Raw genomic sequence first — 17,511 nt, forward strand, 5'->3', positions numbered from 1 at the left:
TTAATTGGGTCTAAGTAAACAACGCAATTAGCTGTTATTATTAAGTCTCCACTTATTTGTTTACTAGCCAGATATAAAAAGAAATACTTGAAAATAAACAAACAAACAAAGCAAGACAAAAAACTTGATAGGTAGAAAGTCTTGAGTGTACGGAACAATGTAATATATAATTTATGGAGCAATGACACAATATATTTTAAACGACTTCGACTCCAAGCTTTCCTCGAGTCGTTGTTTTCAAGGTCATAATTTGCACAATTTTAAAAAACTTTTTAGGATAATTTGTACACCAAAATTGTATGTTAAAAAATATAGGTCACCATGCTCGTTCAAGAGGAAACAAGCATTTATTTAGCTGCCGAGCTTAGCTTGAAGGAAATCTCTTGATGTGGTGTATGTGCGCTAATTTATGACTCGTACTTGCGCATTAACGATGCGCACTGCAATTCTGAGGAATAACGTTAAGAAAGTGGTGCGGAATTTCAACCCGATGGGAGAGCGACCCCCATGTAAAAAGGATGGGGGTGCTCGTCCGAAATTTCCAAAAGAACCCCTAAGAGCTCGAGGTACCAAGATAATGTTTTGTGGGCGTGGCTCTATTTCGTTGGGTTCTAAAGTTATCAAAGGCGTGGTTCACTTTCTGCCAACAAGTGGGAAAATATATAATTGATGGATTATGCCTTCTCGGTATCCCTCAATTTCAGATGACACATTTAAGCCATAGCCAATCGCGCGCTATAGAGCACAGTCCATTGACTTCATTTGTACCCGCAAATGGTTTAAACTTGTCACGTGATGCAGCCAAAACTGGGGACCCCCTAGAATGTAAAACAAGTGTTTTGCAACCAACCATGCCTTATCAAGTCCTAAAAGGACGTTTGTTTGAGTGCTTGACCTCGATCGCTGAAATAAAGACTCTGTGTAAATATTAAATGTGCAGTTCCAAGTAATATCCCTACTCCCCCCACAGATGGGATGGGAAATTTCCTGAACGGATGGGGCGGGGGGTGGGGGGGGGGGTGGAGAGGGGAGTTTGGTAAGACCAACACAGTTTTTGCTAGTACTTGGTAGATCTTAACAGTAGTCAAAGAAAAACGTTATTAGTTTATTAATTTATTCTTATTCATCCATTCCCTTTATTGCTTACATCAGAAAATCTAATTAACAGGTTTTGAAAAAATGATATCATTACATCTAATCTGTTCATATTTCAAGCTTGTGGAGTGCAGTTTGTATGGCATAAACATCTATGGACTGGAAAATAAATGGTTTCTTTATTGTTTCAAATTGTCCCACCTTGCTTCTCCAGTTTAACCTCCCTTAAGTGACCACCTAAAATGTCAGGTGGTCGCTTACAAGAGATTAGACCATATTGGATCAAAATTTTGCCTCATTAACATATTGTAACTGCTGAGACTTACCCCAAGCTTGAAATGTTTTAGTTGTGTGAAAAGTCAATTTCGAGAACAATCTGGTACTTCCCATTGAGAAATTTCTGTCTCTTGTACAACCCAGGAATGCGATAATGTTGCAACACCTTATTATCCAATTTCTGCTCTATTATCTGTCAAGTGGTCGCTTACGGGAGGTTGAAAACAAAAGAAAATTTCAAACTTTTAGCTCTGAAAGTGGTCACAGTTACTTACGAAAGGTGGTCGCTTACAAGAGGTTCCAAATATAGTAATTTGAGTTAAAAACGTTTGGTATTTTGTAAAACTGGTCGTTGAGGAGAGGTGGTCACTTATGAGAGGTGGTCGTAACTGGAGGTTCGACTGTATGTTGTTTCACAGAGTTGAAAGTTTCAGTTTCAACACCATGGAAACAAGGAAAAGTAATCATTAACTGTTTAATGATTTGCATTTATTTTCACACAACCCCATAATTGGCCAGTGGCCCCAAAATTTATTGTGTTAAATAAAGGTCATCTATCTAATCTAATTCAATTTACTATACTTTAAATACAAAGTCATTGTTGCACAGCAACAATACTCAAACCACAAGCTTGCAATACCATTATACAGTTAAACTTCTCATAAGAGACCACCTTGGAGATTTGGAAAAAGTGATGGTGCCTGGCGTGGCTTGCTTCCTTGAATGAAATCCTAGTAATGGCCTCCCAACATGTTTACTGCATTACTAATTGGGTGTTCTTGTACAACAGTATACAGTTATAGAGTTTCATTACAATCTTACCTCTGCATTAAATCAAATCTTACTTAGAATAGCATAGCACTGACTGGTAAGGAAGTCTGTGTCAGGCCAATGACCCATACAACTGGTACCCAGTTATACACCTGGGTGGAAAGAGGGGCAGTGAGATTGAGGTGTCTTGCCCAAGGACACAACGCAATGACCCTGGATAGGACTTCAATCTGGACTGCCCAATCTATAGTGTAGTGCACTAACCATTAGGCCAACACATGTCTACATTAAGTAAACATGGTCTTTTATGGTAGCATTTAATGGCAAAGTTTTCACAGGCCATTTGGGGTTTTGCGGGGCTGCTGACTAGAAACCTGGTCACTTACAAGTGATCACAAGACTGGAAAACTTCAACTATAACTGTAAAATCATGATTGTGCTCTTTGAAAGTGCAAAACTCTCATTTTCATCATGACAGCAAAATGAACCCCAATAACAAACTAATATTACTCATAAAATCCCAATAAATATTCCTCTTGTAAATTTTACATCATTCTCATCACTGAGGTTTAGGATTACATCTATAAAAGAACTAATGAGTGACATTCTTATCATTTATGGCTCAGAATTGAGTGTGCACAAAATCTCATTTAAATATTAATAGTTAAACATTAAGGTGTTATTCTTACAAACTCTGTTTCCAGCTGGGTTTGTTTCTCCCTACCCCTGTCATGTATATGGGATCTAGCATTTAACAAATGATTCTACGTTGCCTTGCGTCTGTTCAGTAATTGTCATCACAGATGACCTCAAAGTATAGTAAAAACAGCAGACTACACTCTGGTCAGCCTGAATAGTATTCCACTTAGCCTGAGTAATGCTCAGGTTAACCTACCTGTGTTTATCATAAGACCTTAACAATGTTAATTTAATTTGGCAACAGAATATATTACTTTTCAAAAATCTGCTTTCTGCAAATCTTACATATACTGTACCATATTTAACAGTGCATTGAAAACTTAGAATATTGAAGGAGATAAATGAAACTCCTGCCCAATAAATACACCCCTCGGATTTCAGAACTAACACCCTTGCTCTAATAGTAACGTTAGCATCCACAATTAAATAAATTTTAAATGTTTAAGAGCTGATTTCTCCCCACTCTATATAGTATGCTGGACAAAACTGTTCTGGATTGAGGTTTTACAATAAAAAATTAAAACAAACAAAGGGACACATCAAATAATTTGGTGATTGTCTCAAACTATACTAAATTCCATATGTGGATCAATCAAGAAAGGCTTGCATTACACGTTGTCCAAATTTGGTAACTGAGTCACAAAAGTATGCAAAATCCCGTGATTTCTGAGAAAAAAGAGTCACATTTGGAGTGTTGTTTTGCGAAGAAACTATTTACATGCTGGAAGATTTTTTCGTCACTTTGACAAGAAGGTAGGAGAAAGACTTACAACTTATTTGGCACAATACTGTCTTAATAAACTGATCTTCTTTGAAGTCTTTATTATTGTTCTTGCCTCTAGATTGCTCTTTGCCAGTTTTGGAGATGGCTGCTTAGCTTGTGCTTCGTTCAAGTCACAATCGCATAAAATACTGCTGTGTTACAGCGTTGTCGGCCAAGAACCTCAGACACTGCTCTTTGCGCTTTTCGAAATTAAAATATTGCTTCTTGCTCATGTCATGTCTTCGAATTCACGAAAATAAAACACTACAAACATGTAACGATATTCTTCAAAACAACACTGGTCTAACAAGTTACGATATTGATGTAAACCACAACTATTTTTTTCACAGAAATCACGCGATTTTCCATACTTTTGTGATTCAGTTCGCAAATTTAGATATGCTGGAACACAAGTCTTCTTTGCATGAACTATATGAAAATAACTTTCCCTGAGTGGAATTTAATAACTTGAGGTTCAAGACAATCACCAAAATTCTTTGCATCACTTCCGTAAAATGTCGATCCAGAACAGTTTTGTCCAGCGTACTAAGCATAATACTATGATACTTATGTGACAATATATTGTATGACAATATATTGTTGGGATGATTCATCTGAAGACTGCAGAATGTGTTGAACTTTGTTTGCCATTTCATTACCATTAGCTAAATGTTACTTTCAATTGAAGATATATGTACTGCAACCCGGAGAAGCTGTAAGAAAATAATAATAAAGTTAGGACATTAATTAATAAATTATTAACCTCATATTATTGCGTTTTGTTGTGTGAGGCTTACTATAATTACCAGCTGTACATGTCCACAGAAGGGTCTTTGCTGTGGTAAAATACACTGTCTAAAACACTAAATGTGGTGTTAATGTCTCCCTTGGGATCCTACTTAAGAAAATCTAACAATTATTTGGATGCAGGGCCTTGCAGAATAGCTGGCATTAGTGAAGCGAACATTCAGAAATCAAACTCAACTGAACCCAATCTAATTCAGTCCCTGGATTGAGTTCGATTCAGTTCAACAATTGAACCAAATTGAACACCAAACTTTGCGTGTTTGATTTCTGAACCAGTCGGACTCAATTGAGCTGGACCAAGCCAAATCCATTAGATTGTGTTCAATTGGTTCGGCAGATGAAACACAATGCAATGGATTGCATCCAACTGTTCGGTAAACAAATTCCCTTGAGCAAAGATCATGCCACGTGGTCGCAAAAACACAAAAAACACGTGTTATACTGAAGTAACTTGAACCTCGAAGAACTTGTTATTGGTTTTCAACACTAGTTTTACAAAAAATCAAGAGTTCAAAAATCAAAAGTTGGATTTATTATTTCATGTGAGTTCAATTTGGTTCGATTTCCAAACTCAATCAAACTCAATCCATGGATTGTTTGATTGAGTTTGACAGTCTAGTACAGTCCAATCACGTCTAGAAGTGAGGCCCTGTTAGGGGGGGTACCCATGTCCCCCTGTCTGAAATTCACCACCAGCCATGGCGGCATTTCACAAGATTCCTATGTCGCCTGTCAGAATTTCGTCTCAGAGGAGTTGTGTCAGGAAATATGACCTTGTTCGATTAAAACGAAGCTACACGTATAACACATTGTAATACCTTTGTTTATTAAAAAAAAAAACCGACATACTGCTCTCAAGTCTCACGCATTGAGCATGAGGCTCACGCAAACGAATTCAATCTTGCGCTCTTACGCTGAAACTATTATTTCTTACGCATTGAAGGTTCCTTGCTGTTTTAGTTAAGTACATATATAATTAAGTATCTCTTTGGATATAATTTACTCCTTGTATGCTTTGCACTTGCTTCAAACATTTTTCAGCACTAGAAATTCTTATGCACAGCCAGCATTTCTCCGGTCAGTGGGTTTAATGGTTACTTTATGGTTACTTTTAAAGCATCACATTTTGACTCAGAATGAAGGAAAAGACTTCTTAGCTACTTCAAATTTTCAAAATTTTCTAAGGGGCTGGGGGCATGTTGGGGGGCACATTGGGGGCATGCTTTCTAATGGCTTGGGCATGCTTTCGAGCACTGAAGTTGCTAACCTTTTAGGGGATGTGGGGGCATGCCCCCCCCCCCCCCCCCCGGGAAATTTTGAAATTTAGACGCTTAGAATTGCTATTTTCAGCCATTTTCCAGTCAGTATTTGGACCTAAAGTACAATCGAACCTATGACTATTTTTACCATGTTTATGTTTAACAACCGTTCTTTAACTCAAAATCTCAACGGCCTCAGTCAGATAATCTCTCCTATCTATGATCTTCCTTTGAATTTGGCGCAACCCTTATCTTCCGCTGAAGACGAGAAGGCCTTGGCAGCTTTCCCCTGTCTCTCTTTCCCTTCTATAATGCCATTTGCTGATAGTACAGCTTGATGTTCTTTTACTGGTGACCCACTAATAAAAATATGAAGCAGACGGTCGAAGATCTCTTTCTGTTTTTCTTAAGCGTGTTTTTAGGCGTTTTAGGGCACTGCTCACTCAGCTGAGAGTGAGAAAAAATACTCAACAATGAGGGACTCGATTTATTCGACGTGGACGTTTTAGCATATATAAGAAAGCCTGTGTTTCATGATCCATCAACATCGTGCATGAGAGAGGAAAACACATTTAAAACTCTGGAAATTCATCTTCACTTCAACTCAGACGTTTAAAACAATCACTGCATTCTCAGCTCTGAAATTCGTTGTCAGTCTATCTTGCCATTGGTGTCACTTTCCCTATTTTGCTGGAGTAGTCTGTCGTTCGTCCCCAATTCATAGCTCTCATGTTGCCATTTCAAGGCCACGTCACTTGTCGGAATTTAACCTTAACAGGGTCTCAGAAGTTAGCAGGAGTTGGCCAGCATTGCTGTTTGTTAATGTACAGGTTACAATGCAAACTATGGTACATGTAAAACCACAACAGGAATCATTTAGAATTCAAACTTTCTTATTCAGTATACTGCTACCAAAATCTGACTACCCTCACCCCCAGATGTAACCTGAAAGTGGGCTCACCTTTGAGTCACACACACGAGCGGCGAAGAGCAAAGCAATCTGGTGGGAAGGAGTCTGGTGAAGAGGGCCAAGAAAGTGAGCCTGCCTTGATCTCTGTAATTTTTTCATTTCTGCTTCACCTAAGCGAAGGGAAATACCATTGGTCAAAAAGTGGGAAAGGCGAGAAAACTGTCAATCTGTTAATCTATTATGTTTGACGAGGAGCGATTAGATCCCCATGAAGTCAGTAATTTACAGGGCTCAAAGTTGACTCTTTGGTCCACTTGCAAAGTTTTGCTAGTAAGATTGTTTTCCACTAACAAACTGGTGAGACCACTAGCAAATTCTTTCCCTTTGAAATGTTAATGACCATATCTGATATGAAGATTAGAATTGATATTTTGCACAGTCTATCAATGAGCTGAATAGTTAAAAAAAGGTATTAAATATTTGGTCTCCTTTTCCGTTCAGCTCTGGGGCTATAATCCGCCTGCTTTTTTGGAACCTCAATTTTCGCTCTCATCAGCATGTCCATGGTATTAGTACCCAAAGCACAACGCCAGTCTGACTTCACTCTCTTCATTGTGGAAAATCCTTGTTCACAAGTAACATTTTCTGTGTTATCTCTGTCGGATCCCAACTTCAAGCTCCCGCTCTTTGGTGGCTCAAGGTCTTCATTGTGACTGGCACTCATGTTAGAGGCTAGGGCCCCAAGGGCCTCTTGAAGAAAGAAGTTATTTTTGACATATGTAACGAAAACGATAGCTCCAAAACCACAAGGAACAACAACACGCAAATGTGCAGGTGTGACACAGAGCCTCAGTGTAATGCTGCTGGCCAGTGGCTCACAAAAAAAACACGTGCTCTTCTTAGCTCAACCTCTGCCTTATTGTGTTCAAACAGCTTTCTCCAAATATTTGGGAGATATGGATGATGCTAAAGTTCTCGCAAACGTTTGTTAGTGAATTGATTTTTCTCACTCGCAGATTATCAAAATCACTTGCATTTTGCGAGTTTGCGAGCGTTAATTTTGAGCCCTGAATTTACCGCATACTCTCACAATATTAAAAAATAAGATGTCTACAATTGGAGTCAGAGCAAGAGTTGCGTGAGCGTATCACATATGTTTTAACAAAGTTCCAGACTATTTCTGGTTAAATTTCAAACTAAAGAGGGAGTAGCAAATAGCCTATGCACTTCTCGTGTTGCCGACTGCATATGAGAAGAGTTAAATATTACAAATGTTATTGGAAGCGGGCGACAAAACAACACGAAGGTGCTTGCCTGTTTACCAGCATCATCAAAGACCAGATAAGTGCCAAACTGAGCAAGATCACTTGGGAATCCAGTGTGTGTTCTTGCTAGACATAAACTTTGACAGTTCTTCTTCAGCAAAACCTTATCAACAACAGATATCACGCCTGTAAGTTGTTATGAAAAAGATTTACAATTTTCCCGAGAAATCTGAGCTGGAAAAGTTCATACTTGTGGTGAAAATTAGTTGGCTTATTTTTCTGTGGTTTTCGTGGTGGAAATGAAAAATTTGCAGAGATCAGAGCAGGCTCACTTTCTCCTCTCACAGCTTTGCCGCTTGATTTCCCGCTCATGGCTACCCTGTGTGCGCTTATGCTCCAACATTAGCCTGCTGGCTGGCTTCCTTGGGTGCAGCTATTCCCACCATCTATCCCCACAGATTTAACATTGCTAAATGCACTTGTTAGGGCCTGGGTACATTAGCAACATACAAAGCCTGCAATATTGCAGTTGGGTAATGCATTTATGATTGATCATCCCCTGGGGGGAACCCCAAGAAAATGCAACTCTATTTTGAGACTTACAGAAGATTTAGATGGATATTTTACCCTAGAAGTGAGAAAAATAACACCCCAGCACTGATTCAACAGTGTTTACTTGTAGCTCTAAAATGATATTATTGTAAGGGTTAAGGACTGCCCGTCTCAATAGACTATTTTCATATTCTCGGTATTGGACCAGAACTAGCTTGCATCTGAGGTTAATGCGGGGAGTCAGCATTTTTCTGCTCTCAATTATTAACAAATTAGTGAGACAAAACTTACCAAACAAAGAATCAATACTTTATCACCTCGATATCCATCTTGTAAACATTTTTTCCTTCTTCCATTTCAACATGATGCGTGGTATCATTCAAATAATCTCCCTTCCTTATCCAGGAGTGACCATCAGCTTTCCATCCCACATTCAGCACGGCAGAAACACTGTAATCGACGTGAATGGGAGAAGGCTTTGGGCATTTTATGCTGTATATTAGGGGTTCCCCTTTCTTGTAAACATTTGTCACATCAACTACAGATTCTCCAATCTTAACTGACGGAACATCCATCAGGCTCACGTCTTCGAACTTCACCGTCAAGTGAGAGTTTGCTGGAAGGACATCGGGCGCCGAATCGCTGCTAAATTTCACCTGTCCAGTAATTTCCATAAGTAATAAGTCGGTTTACAGGTGGGGACGAATCTCCGTTTCAGAACAAATTAACCTCTTCTATCTACACAGTGTAGTAGCAATTTCAGTAGAAGAAAACCAAAACGTAGTTAGCTAAGCTTCAAATATTTCCAGCTGTTTAACAAAAGCTCGGAAAGAAAGCAGATCACAAAATGCTTCTGCAAACAAGACTGAAATCAAATGAAAGGGGGCTGAAATTATGCCAGTCTCGTGCCCAGCTTTCCGAGGCCATTCTGTATACGTCCACCCCCTCCCTTCCAGCGGCCTCCCCACCCCGTTGCTAGAACAAGAAAAGCAAAGCGCTGGCCAAACTTCAAATCTCACAGGATGTTGGAAGCAGGCAAAAACAGAACATAAAAAGCTCTCTGCAAACATAAACTGGAAAGCAGGGCTGAAAAGTAAATGACCCTTCTCCTGTCCAGCTCATCCACCCCAGCTATCCAACCCATGCTCCCCTGAGGACCGTACCATTTTACATCCACCCCCTCACCATCCAGTTAACATTTGACACTTAATGACTGATCCCGAGGGGAACAGTGAATTTTGTTTCTCGAAAATCTCAATGTTGCCCCGAGACGAAGTGTGCACACCTCAAAGTGCATCAAAAATATGCAAATCTTAATTTCAACTCCCTTCTCAGTACTTAGAATATGGTAAGACATGGTCTCTTGTGTTTGAGAGGATACCGGATGAAGAGTTAAACAGACGAGAAGCAATGACTGGAGTCTCTTTTAGAGGGAAGAGTTACCGGTTAATGCTTACTTCCAGACCTGCTTTAAGACACCTCAAACTACATCCGGTTTGTACAAATTTACCAAGTCAACAGTTCCAGCTATCAAATTTGCCAAGCAACACATCTAGCAACCAAATGTATTGCACCATGTTGGAATGATGAGGAAAATGAGCCTGTGCTCCTCCCCTGAGAGCAAAGGCAAGGAACAGAGATGGGTGACAAGAGAACTCCAAAACTCAAGTCAATGACATGCCCTAAAAAATAGACACCATTAAAAACTGCATGTAACCAATCAACGAATGGAAATTGAAAATGTGCTGTTAACACAAAACAAGGTTCCAATTAGCACCAAAAGTCATATCGAGTTATTTTCAAATTTTTTAGATGAAAGGCACGAAAGCCAAATGTACAATGTACTTATTACAACAAATTGCATAGTTCAAGTTTTTTCTTTAAGCTCGCAGGTGACTAGTATCGATCCGAGTATTTTCCTCAGAAGGGCACTATGGGCAGATGGTGTCTCTCTGCCGATGAGTACTGTTGCATCACGTGATCAATTTAAACCAATAAGAATCCCAGAAAATTTACTGTTGAACTATGAAATGCAATAGAAATCTCGAGCTCGGTCTTATCATGATTAAATAAAGCCCTCAGCTTCCAAATTCAATGGTCCCCAAAGTTTAATAATTGCTGTCAAACAAATAGAGTCTTTGACAAGTTTACAGACTTAGGCTTTAATAAACATGGTAATTACATACAACACTGTTTATTATGCCATTTAGCACTGTAAGGTCAAGAAAACACTTGCATGCATATGACATATGAAACTTAGATTATAGCTACTGCATACCCCAGGCTATTTGAGCTAAGCGGTCATATTTGTATCTATACTAGATACATGGCTGAAAATTATGGAGCACATACGACCTGGATGTTGTTTCCAGCCCAATCACTGCCCCTTCTCAGATGCAAATATTTTCGTTTTTTCATGAGTTATTCTTAACCACATGGAAGACAGACCCTGTTCCTACATTTCTAAGAAAATAATGCACTTTTGAGGTCTAGATAAACTGCTGAACGCACTCATGTTCCACTCACGCATGCACTGTCTAAAAAAAAAACGTAAAAAAGCTGTAATTTTATCTGTCAATGTAAATTGTGAGGAAATAATCAAAAGTATGTTGTTGTTGTTGTTGTTACATTACCAGCAGTTGTGTGCATTATTTTCTTAGAGAAAAAGGAACAGCATCTTCTATTTGGCAAATAATATATACACTACTGCTGTACCCTCTAATTTTGCACCATGTTATCCCATTGAAGAACTCAATAAGAATAAATATAATGGAATGGAATACTAAAGCCCTTAAGTACCCCTTAAGGTGCCAAGGAAATCAGTTTTCCAGCTTGCCCTTACAGCAAGCGTCAACTAGGATATACTGGCCTGACAATCATTTACATTAGCCAGGCAAAAACATTTTCTTCCAACACAATAATGAATTGACTCTTTTAAAAATCATTTAATAATTGAAAAAATTACACAATCTCTTACAGTTCTTCTATAATTTGAATTTTGGCAAATTGTACCATGAGGAAAGTGAGGGCTAGAAGCCACTGGCTGATGGCAAACTCTGCAAAATCTGGGCTATCACACATGTTACCCTTATGCCCTTATTGCATATTTACATTTTTTGTTTGATTACTTAATGTCCAAGCATCATCCATTAACCTACAGTATCAAATCAATTTTTTTGGTTGCTTGATAGATAGGGAAAGAATGATGCTCCATAGAGTAAATTTACAGCTTTTAATAAAATACAATCCAATATTGCACCGTGTAGAAATGCCAAATCTTGTACCACACTGTTTAGGGAAGATCTGGGAAAAAAAAAAAAAGCACAAGGGCATGTAAGACATTATTTACAAGTTCCAGGCAAACTCTGACTGATATACAATGCACAAAACAGCCAGAGCATTTCCACCTAAAAAAAGATGATAACTTTTGTTACACGCATAAATGCAACTGCAGTGCTGCAAAGATACATTTCCTCATATGATACATATCTTGATATACACAATACTAACAATAAGTCTTTACATACTCAGTTTTTTTGCTAAAATGGAAAGGCATCTTACGCAAACCAAGTAATTTACCTATAAGTGTGCAAGACTGTGTAAGCTGACAACCAATTTCAGATATAAAAAGACATCTTTAAATCTTACAAATAACTCATGCATTTGTGCCACCATCTTGAAAAGTACGAGATCGGAAGCACGCCAAGCAATTGCAATAATATTACGATGTTATGATTCTTCACCAACATTCAGAAATTATTGCTTGTGATGACTCCTTACTTCCATCCTTGCTTCATATCGCTTCGAGTGCTTCCGATCTGGTATTTTTCGCATTGTGACAAAAAAAAAAAACAAAAAAACAAAAAAATGCACCATGCATAAAATGTACAAGAAAGACTTCATGGTAAAACTCTTCAAATGTACTATTAGAAACAATAAGTTAGTAAAAAGAAAAATCAGATTGAAATCCCTTTGTTAGTTATGTGATGACATAAAGTAAGCACATAAGTAGGGCGCTAATAAAGTCACAAGAAGTTGCACGTTGTTGAATGTAGCTAAGTGGTCGATCCACTTAGCTACAGCTGGCTAGTTTTCAGGCATGCCACTTAAACTGAATGAAAGAAATATTGTGAATAAACATAATAGGCTTAAAAATCCCAACTGGCAGAAGGCAGACCAGTTGGCTATTTACAAGCGTGACCAAGGATATTTCTACTTATTGTCTGAATGATTTTTCTGTCTGAGATTTGAGGACCTTATTTCTGGAAGGGGCTAATTTAAGACTGAGACTCTTAAGTGTTTTGATTTGGAGACAGTCAAAAAACTTACCAAAAAGACAAAATTATAAGACTTCACTTTCACCTAACTACTTTGCACCAAGTGATGCGTAAGGCCTCACGACTTCATGACTAATTATACTTGGTCTCTGAGATCTTGAGATCAGATCACAAGTTTGCAAGACCAATGTTTCTGAGCACCAATAACTAGGCATAGTCAATAAAATATCAATAAGTATCAATCACTGCTTGCTATCCAATTGCCAATTGCTATCAATAATAATAATTATTCTTGTGCAAAATAGGGAAACCAAGAGAAATAAGCAAGGCAAGAGCATGGGTATGAGCATGCACGATCCCTTGTCACTGTCAGCCAAAGTTTTCTTGTTGCCTTCAAGAAATTCCACTTATGTCTTCTTCTTAGTTTGTAATCAGTCCTGGCTTTGATTTTTTCACTGTCCAAGGACTTTTCTAGTCCCTTTTTTTTAGCATGTTTAATGATCTCAATAAGGAGTGATAGAAAGGATGGAAGAGCAAGAAACAAAAGTGCAAAATTGCTAGTGAATAAAAAACGCTAATTGAAGCCCTTGTAACAAGAGCTCTGCGCAAAAAGTTGAAGTGCTATGAGGATTATGACACCTAACTGTATTATTAACTTTTATTAAAAAACCTTTTTTTCTAAAGTTATACCTCGCATGCGTTTTAAGATTTTTCTTTCATTTTTTTGGCAAATGTTAGATGTTATACCGTAAAATTCCAAAAATAAGCCCTGGGGCTTATATTTTTCAAAGGACCATTTTGAGGGGCTTATTTTTGGAAGGGGCTTATTACAGGAGGGAAATTTGTGTCAAAATTTTAGAATGTGCAACTGGTAATATTAATAATAATAATAATAATAATAATAATAATAATAATAATAATCGAATATTTCCTCAGGATAACCCTTCAGTACAAAGTACTGTTATCAACGGGGTCCTGCTAAGAATTAAAAACTAATAAACAAGAATTATTAAGATATATAAAATAAGATATATATTAAAAACTGTTAAAAATACAATAGAAATTACAAGTAATGCTCGTCTAAGGCTTTCCTAAATAAAACTCTAGAATTAATGTTTCTTAAACTTAAAGACAATAAATTAAAAATCGAGGCACCTAAAAAATAAAAGCTATGGTGCACAAAATCCAGTCTGACTTTTGGTAGTTTTGCAGTTTTCCCATTATTTCTAGTGTTTAAAGTGTTATGATGTAATCGGTGAAAATATTCTTTAAATGGAAAGCATGCAGTTCCATTAAGGCAGTCAAATACAAAGCAGCACGCTCTTTTTTGTAAAAAGTTATCAACAGTTAAAAATCGAAGATCACAGTTCTGCGAACTGCATTTTGGGGAAATGATTTCGAGGCTTCAGGTCTCAATGGAGCAGATCATGCGTTTGCGGGACTCTGACCATCCAAGACTAGTATAGCCGCAATACGTAAATATTGGCAAAATCATCGATTGGTAAATTCGTTGGGCAGTAAAAGTATCAATACTGGAACAGATGTGCCGTAAGAGGTTCACTCTTCCTGCTCCCTTCTTGTAAATTTTTTGAAAATGACTTTCAAAATTAAGTGTCGGGTCCAGGTGCACACCAAGGTACTTAGTAGTGTAGTGGTGTTGATGGGAAAACCGTTGACTGAGAGCTTGACTTGACAGCCTTGAAACAGATTCAACCGCTTACCGGTACCAAACAGCATCACCTCAGATTTTCCTTTCTTCAGATTAAAAATAAGTTCATTTTCACGAAACCAGTTAGAGAGATTGTCTAAGTCCTGTGAAAGGTTGCTTTGTATCGCATCGTAATCACTTGAGGATGTAAAAATCACCGTATCGTCAGGGTAAGTGATCATCTTACAATGACGAAGGGGACTATGCACATCATTAGAGAAGATGAGAAAAAGGAGGGGCCCAAGAATACTTCCCTGAGGAACTCCAGTGTTAATTGGATTTGGTTCAGAAAGCACACCATGAAATTGAACGATCTGCTTGCGATGGAATAAATAATCAGTAAACCATGGAAGTTCCATGTTATATACGCCATAACGGGACAGTTTACTCAATAAAACGGAATGCCTTCGATATGCCTTTGATATGCCTTAGGGTTTTGGTTAGAATTTTGTAACAAATTAATCACACTGAAAATGCCAAGTTCAAACACAATGGCAATAAACTTTATTAGTACAGAAATACAGTAAAAACGGTAACTTAACACTTGTCGACCACATTGCTCTAGTGCACGGAATCATTCTTTTATGACTAAAAAAGGCTTCCTGATAAAGGTGGTTATGTGTAGTTTGCTTTGGTTTGTATAATTGAGGATCATTTCCAAATACAAGCCCCCGGGAGCTTATATTCGGAGGGGCTTATTATAGGAGGTATTTTTGCGTTTCAGATTTGGGGGGCTTCTTTATGGAGGGGCTTAAACATGGAGGGTCTCTTTTTCGGAATTTTATGGTAGCAACCTTTCTTTTTTGTTTAAAAAGAAAAAAATTGACAAAAGTTGCACTCTCAAGGTACATGTATTGTGTAACCTTAACACCTAGCATCTGCCATTCCTATTATGAGAAGGTTTACTTTCAAGGAACTTGAACTTTAATATCATGGAATTATTGGTACTAAAATAGCATGTTCACCTTCTATCAGTATCACTAGGATGGCATTATATGATATGTTACCTCAAACCATGCAAGTTATGCGAATCAAGTTCACTCTGGCAATTTTCTTTCATTTAACAATTTTCCCAATCAAAACAAAGGTCCTTTTAACAACAATAAAACAATTACTCTGAAAAATAAAAGATTATTCTTGATACTAACACTGCCAGCAAGACCTTTTAAAACCGTCTGAATAAAAAAGATCTTTAAGCTAGATTTATTAAAACTTTTCAATATAAATAGAAATTTGATATTTCTTTACGGGCTGAGCGACTGCGCAGGTGGACAAATATTAAACAGAATTTCTCATACCTGGCTCGATTAACATTATGCATGTAAATGTTCCACTACTCCGCGAAAATAAAAGTATATGAAACTTAAAGCTATTTGGGTTGAGATCGAACTATTCACGTTTGAGTTAGCTCAATATAAGCTTAAATCATCAAAATAAAGTCTGATACATTCCAAAAGAAGAGAGATCACCGATCTTGCGAGAAGAATCGAAAACACGAATTTTAAGCTGAAATCCTCCGCTTGTGTGCGTGATCTTTAAGGGTCCAATTCTTATTTATGTTAGCCTTAATCCGTTAAAACACGGGCACAGTGAATTTTAGAACACGTCATGTCAACACTTATAAGACTCATATGTACTCTTTACTGAAGTTGATATTCGACCGAAAAAGCTTAGCCTCGAAGAGAAAATCACGAAGAATAAAATGTCTATTATCTAACTCGAAAAGACACTCACCATTTAGTAAAAACGAACCAAAGTTATATCCTTCTTGTATTCGCTTTTTCCGTCTTCGATTTTAACTATGTGATGGGTATCCGTATGGTAGTCCCCTTGCATTATCCAAGAGTTCTTATCTGCTTGCCAGCCCATATTCAACACAGCAGAAAGACTGTAGCTTCCATGAGGATCGGGTTTTTTGCACTTGATCTCGTATTTGAGGTTAGTTGCTTTATTGTAGCTCGACAAGTCGACCACAGTGTTTCCAAGAAGTACAGAACTGGCGTCCATGATGCTAACGTCTTCAAACTTCACTTTCAAGGACGAATTTGCTGGGAGACGGTCTGGAGCACTTCCTTCGAACATCAACTCTCCGTGAACGGTTATTTCGTTGGCGCTGTCTGCTTTTCCGCTCTCGTTCTTCATCCCTCGACTAGAACCTGGTTCGGCAGTTGGAGTAAGAAGTTCATCGTCCTCTCGGGGTTTTTGATCTGGTGGTACAAGGCCTCCATCGTCAATTCTTCGTTGTTCGCAGTCGAAGAACAAACAATGGTGTTTAGCGCTGAGGGTCACAAAAATAAAAATAGCGATCAACAAAAGCAAGATTGCTACGAGAAATGGGATAACCCAAAGCGGCCAACGGCTTTTCGGGGCCTTGTAGTCGACTTCCTTGTACTTTGTCATGAGTACTGATCGCTTTGTAGCTGTTTCAAAACAGATGTCGTTGGGTCTCGTCTCTCAGTTGACTCGTTTTCGTTTCGCGTCATCATAGAAAATCGCAGATTTCAGCACTTGCACGCAGCCAATCATGGGCAAGCGAATTACTCGCATCACAGCACCACTAAAAACAGAGTGTCTGCACGTGACGTCATCAATAAAGGTTTAAGAGGAGGGGGGCGTTGGGGCCTATTAGAATCCGAAAAACCGCGCAAAAAATCGCCCAAAACCGCAAAACCGCAAGAAATTTCCTTCAAAACCGAAAACCGAAATAAAAGCCCTAACTGACAAAGCTTTGGTAGGCTTCAGAATCTCTCTTTCTGTTATTTGATTTTTATGTCTAAACTTGTTGTACTTGCCGAAGTTCTTTCTGCGCCTTCCCTCGTTAGTACAGAACTCGTCGTTGTCTAAAAAATTGCTTATTTGTTTGTAAATCGGCTCAACAGATCTATAGCAATGTGAGACTAGAAAAAAATGCACGGTAAAATGATTTTAGAAGAAACACGACATTCTAAAGTTGCATTTTGACTGCCATTGTCAGAATTTTCATTTGTGTAGGGACAATGGCAGTCGTATTTTATAACCAAACTACTTTATTTTACAACCAGCAAACAATCTCTCTTTTACTGTTATTACACGTGAACGGAGCGCGTGAACGCAATGTTATTCCCGCCACGGAAAGGAGAGACAACTCGT

General features: G+C 38.1%; 1 protein-coding gene across 2 annotated transcripts; it reads right to left on the bottom strand.

Annotated features, from left to right (window-relative positions):
* Positions 1 to 1,097: 1,097 nt before the first annotated feature.
* On the bottom strand, positions 1,098 to 16,964 carry LOC145481757 (uncharacterized). 2 transcript variants are annotated; one of them, XM_081460285.1, is made up of 3 exons: positions 16,117 to 16,964; positions 8,689 to 11,700; positions 1,098 to 4,317 (listed from the first exon to the last, which is right to left on the bottom strand). In XM_081460285.1, exon 1 carries the CDS (start codon positions 16,780 to 16,782, stop codon positions 16,120 to 16,122), a length of 663 nt encoding a protein of 220 aa, XP_081316411.1. In that variant the 5' UTR covers positions 16,783 to 16,964; the 3' UTR covers positions 1,098 to 4,317; positions 8,689 to 11,700; positions 16,117 to 16,119. The 2 variants fall into 2 exon arrangements, with proteins under 2 accessions (XP_081316411.1, XP_081316412.1); XM_081460286.1 differs by having other exon boundaries at positions 6,632 to 11,700.
* Positions 16,965 to 17,511: the final 547 nt, after the last annotated feature.

Source organism: Orbicella franksi, chromosome 3 (assembly GCF_964199315.1).
Source record: "Orbicella franksi chromosome 3, jaOrbFran1.1, whole genome shotgun sequence".
In the NCBI taxonomy this organism is placed as follows: domain Eukaryota; kingdom Metazoa; phylum Cnidaria; class Anthozoa; order Scleractinia; family Merulinidae; genus Orbicella; species Orbicella franksi.

Coding starts and splice junctions, on each gene's coding strand:
- LOC145481757 (XM_081460285.1), bottom strand. CDS start 16,782: ATGACAAAGTACAAGGAAGTCGACTACAAGGCCCCGAAAAGCCGTTGG.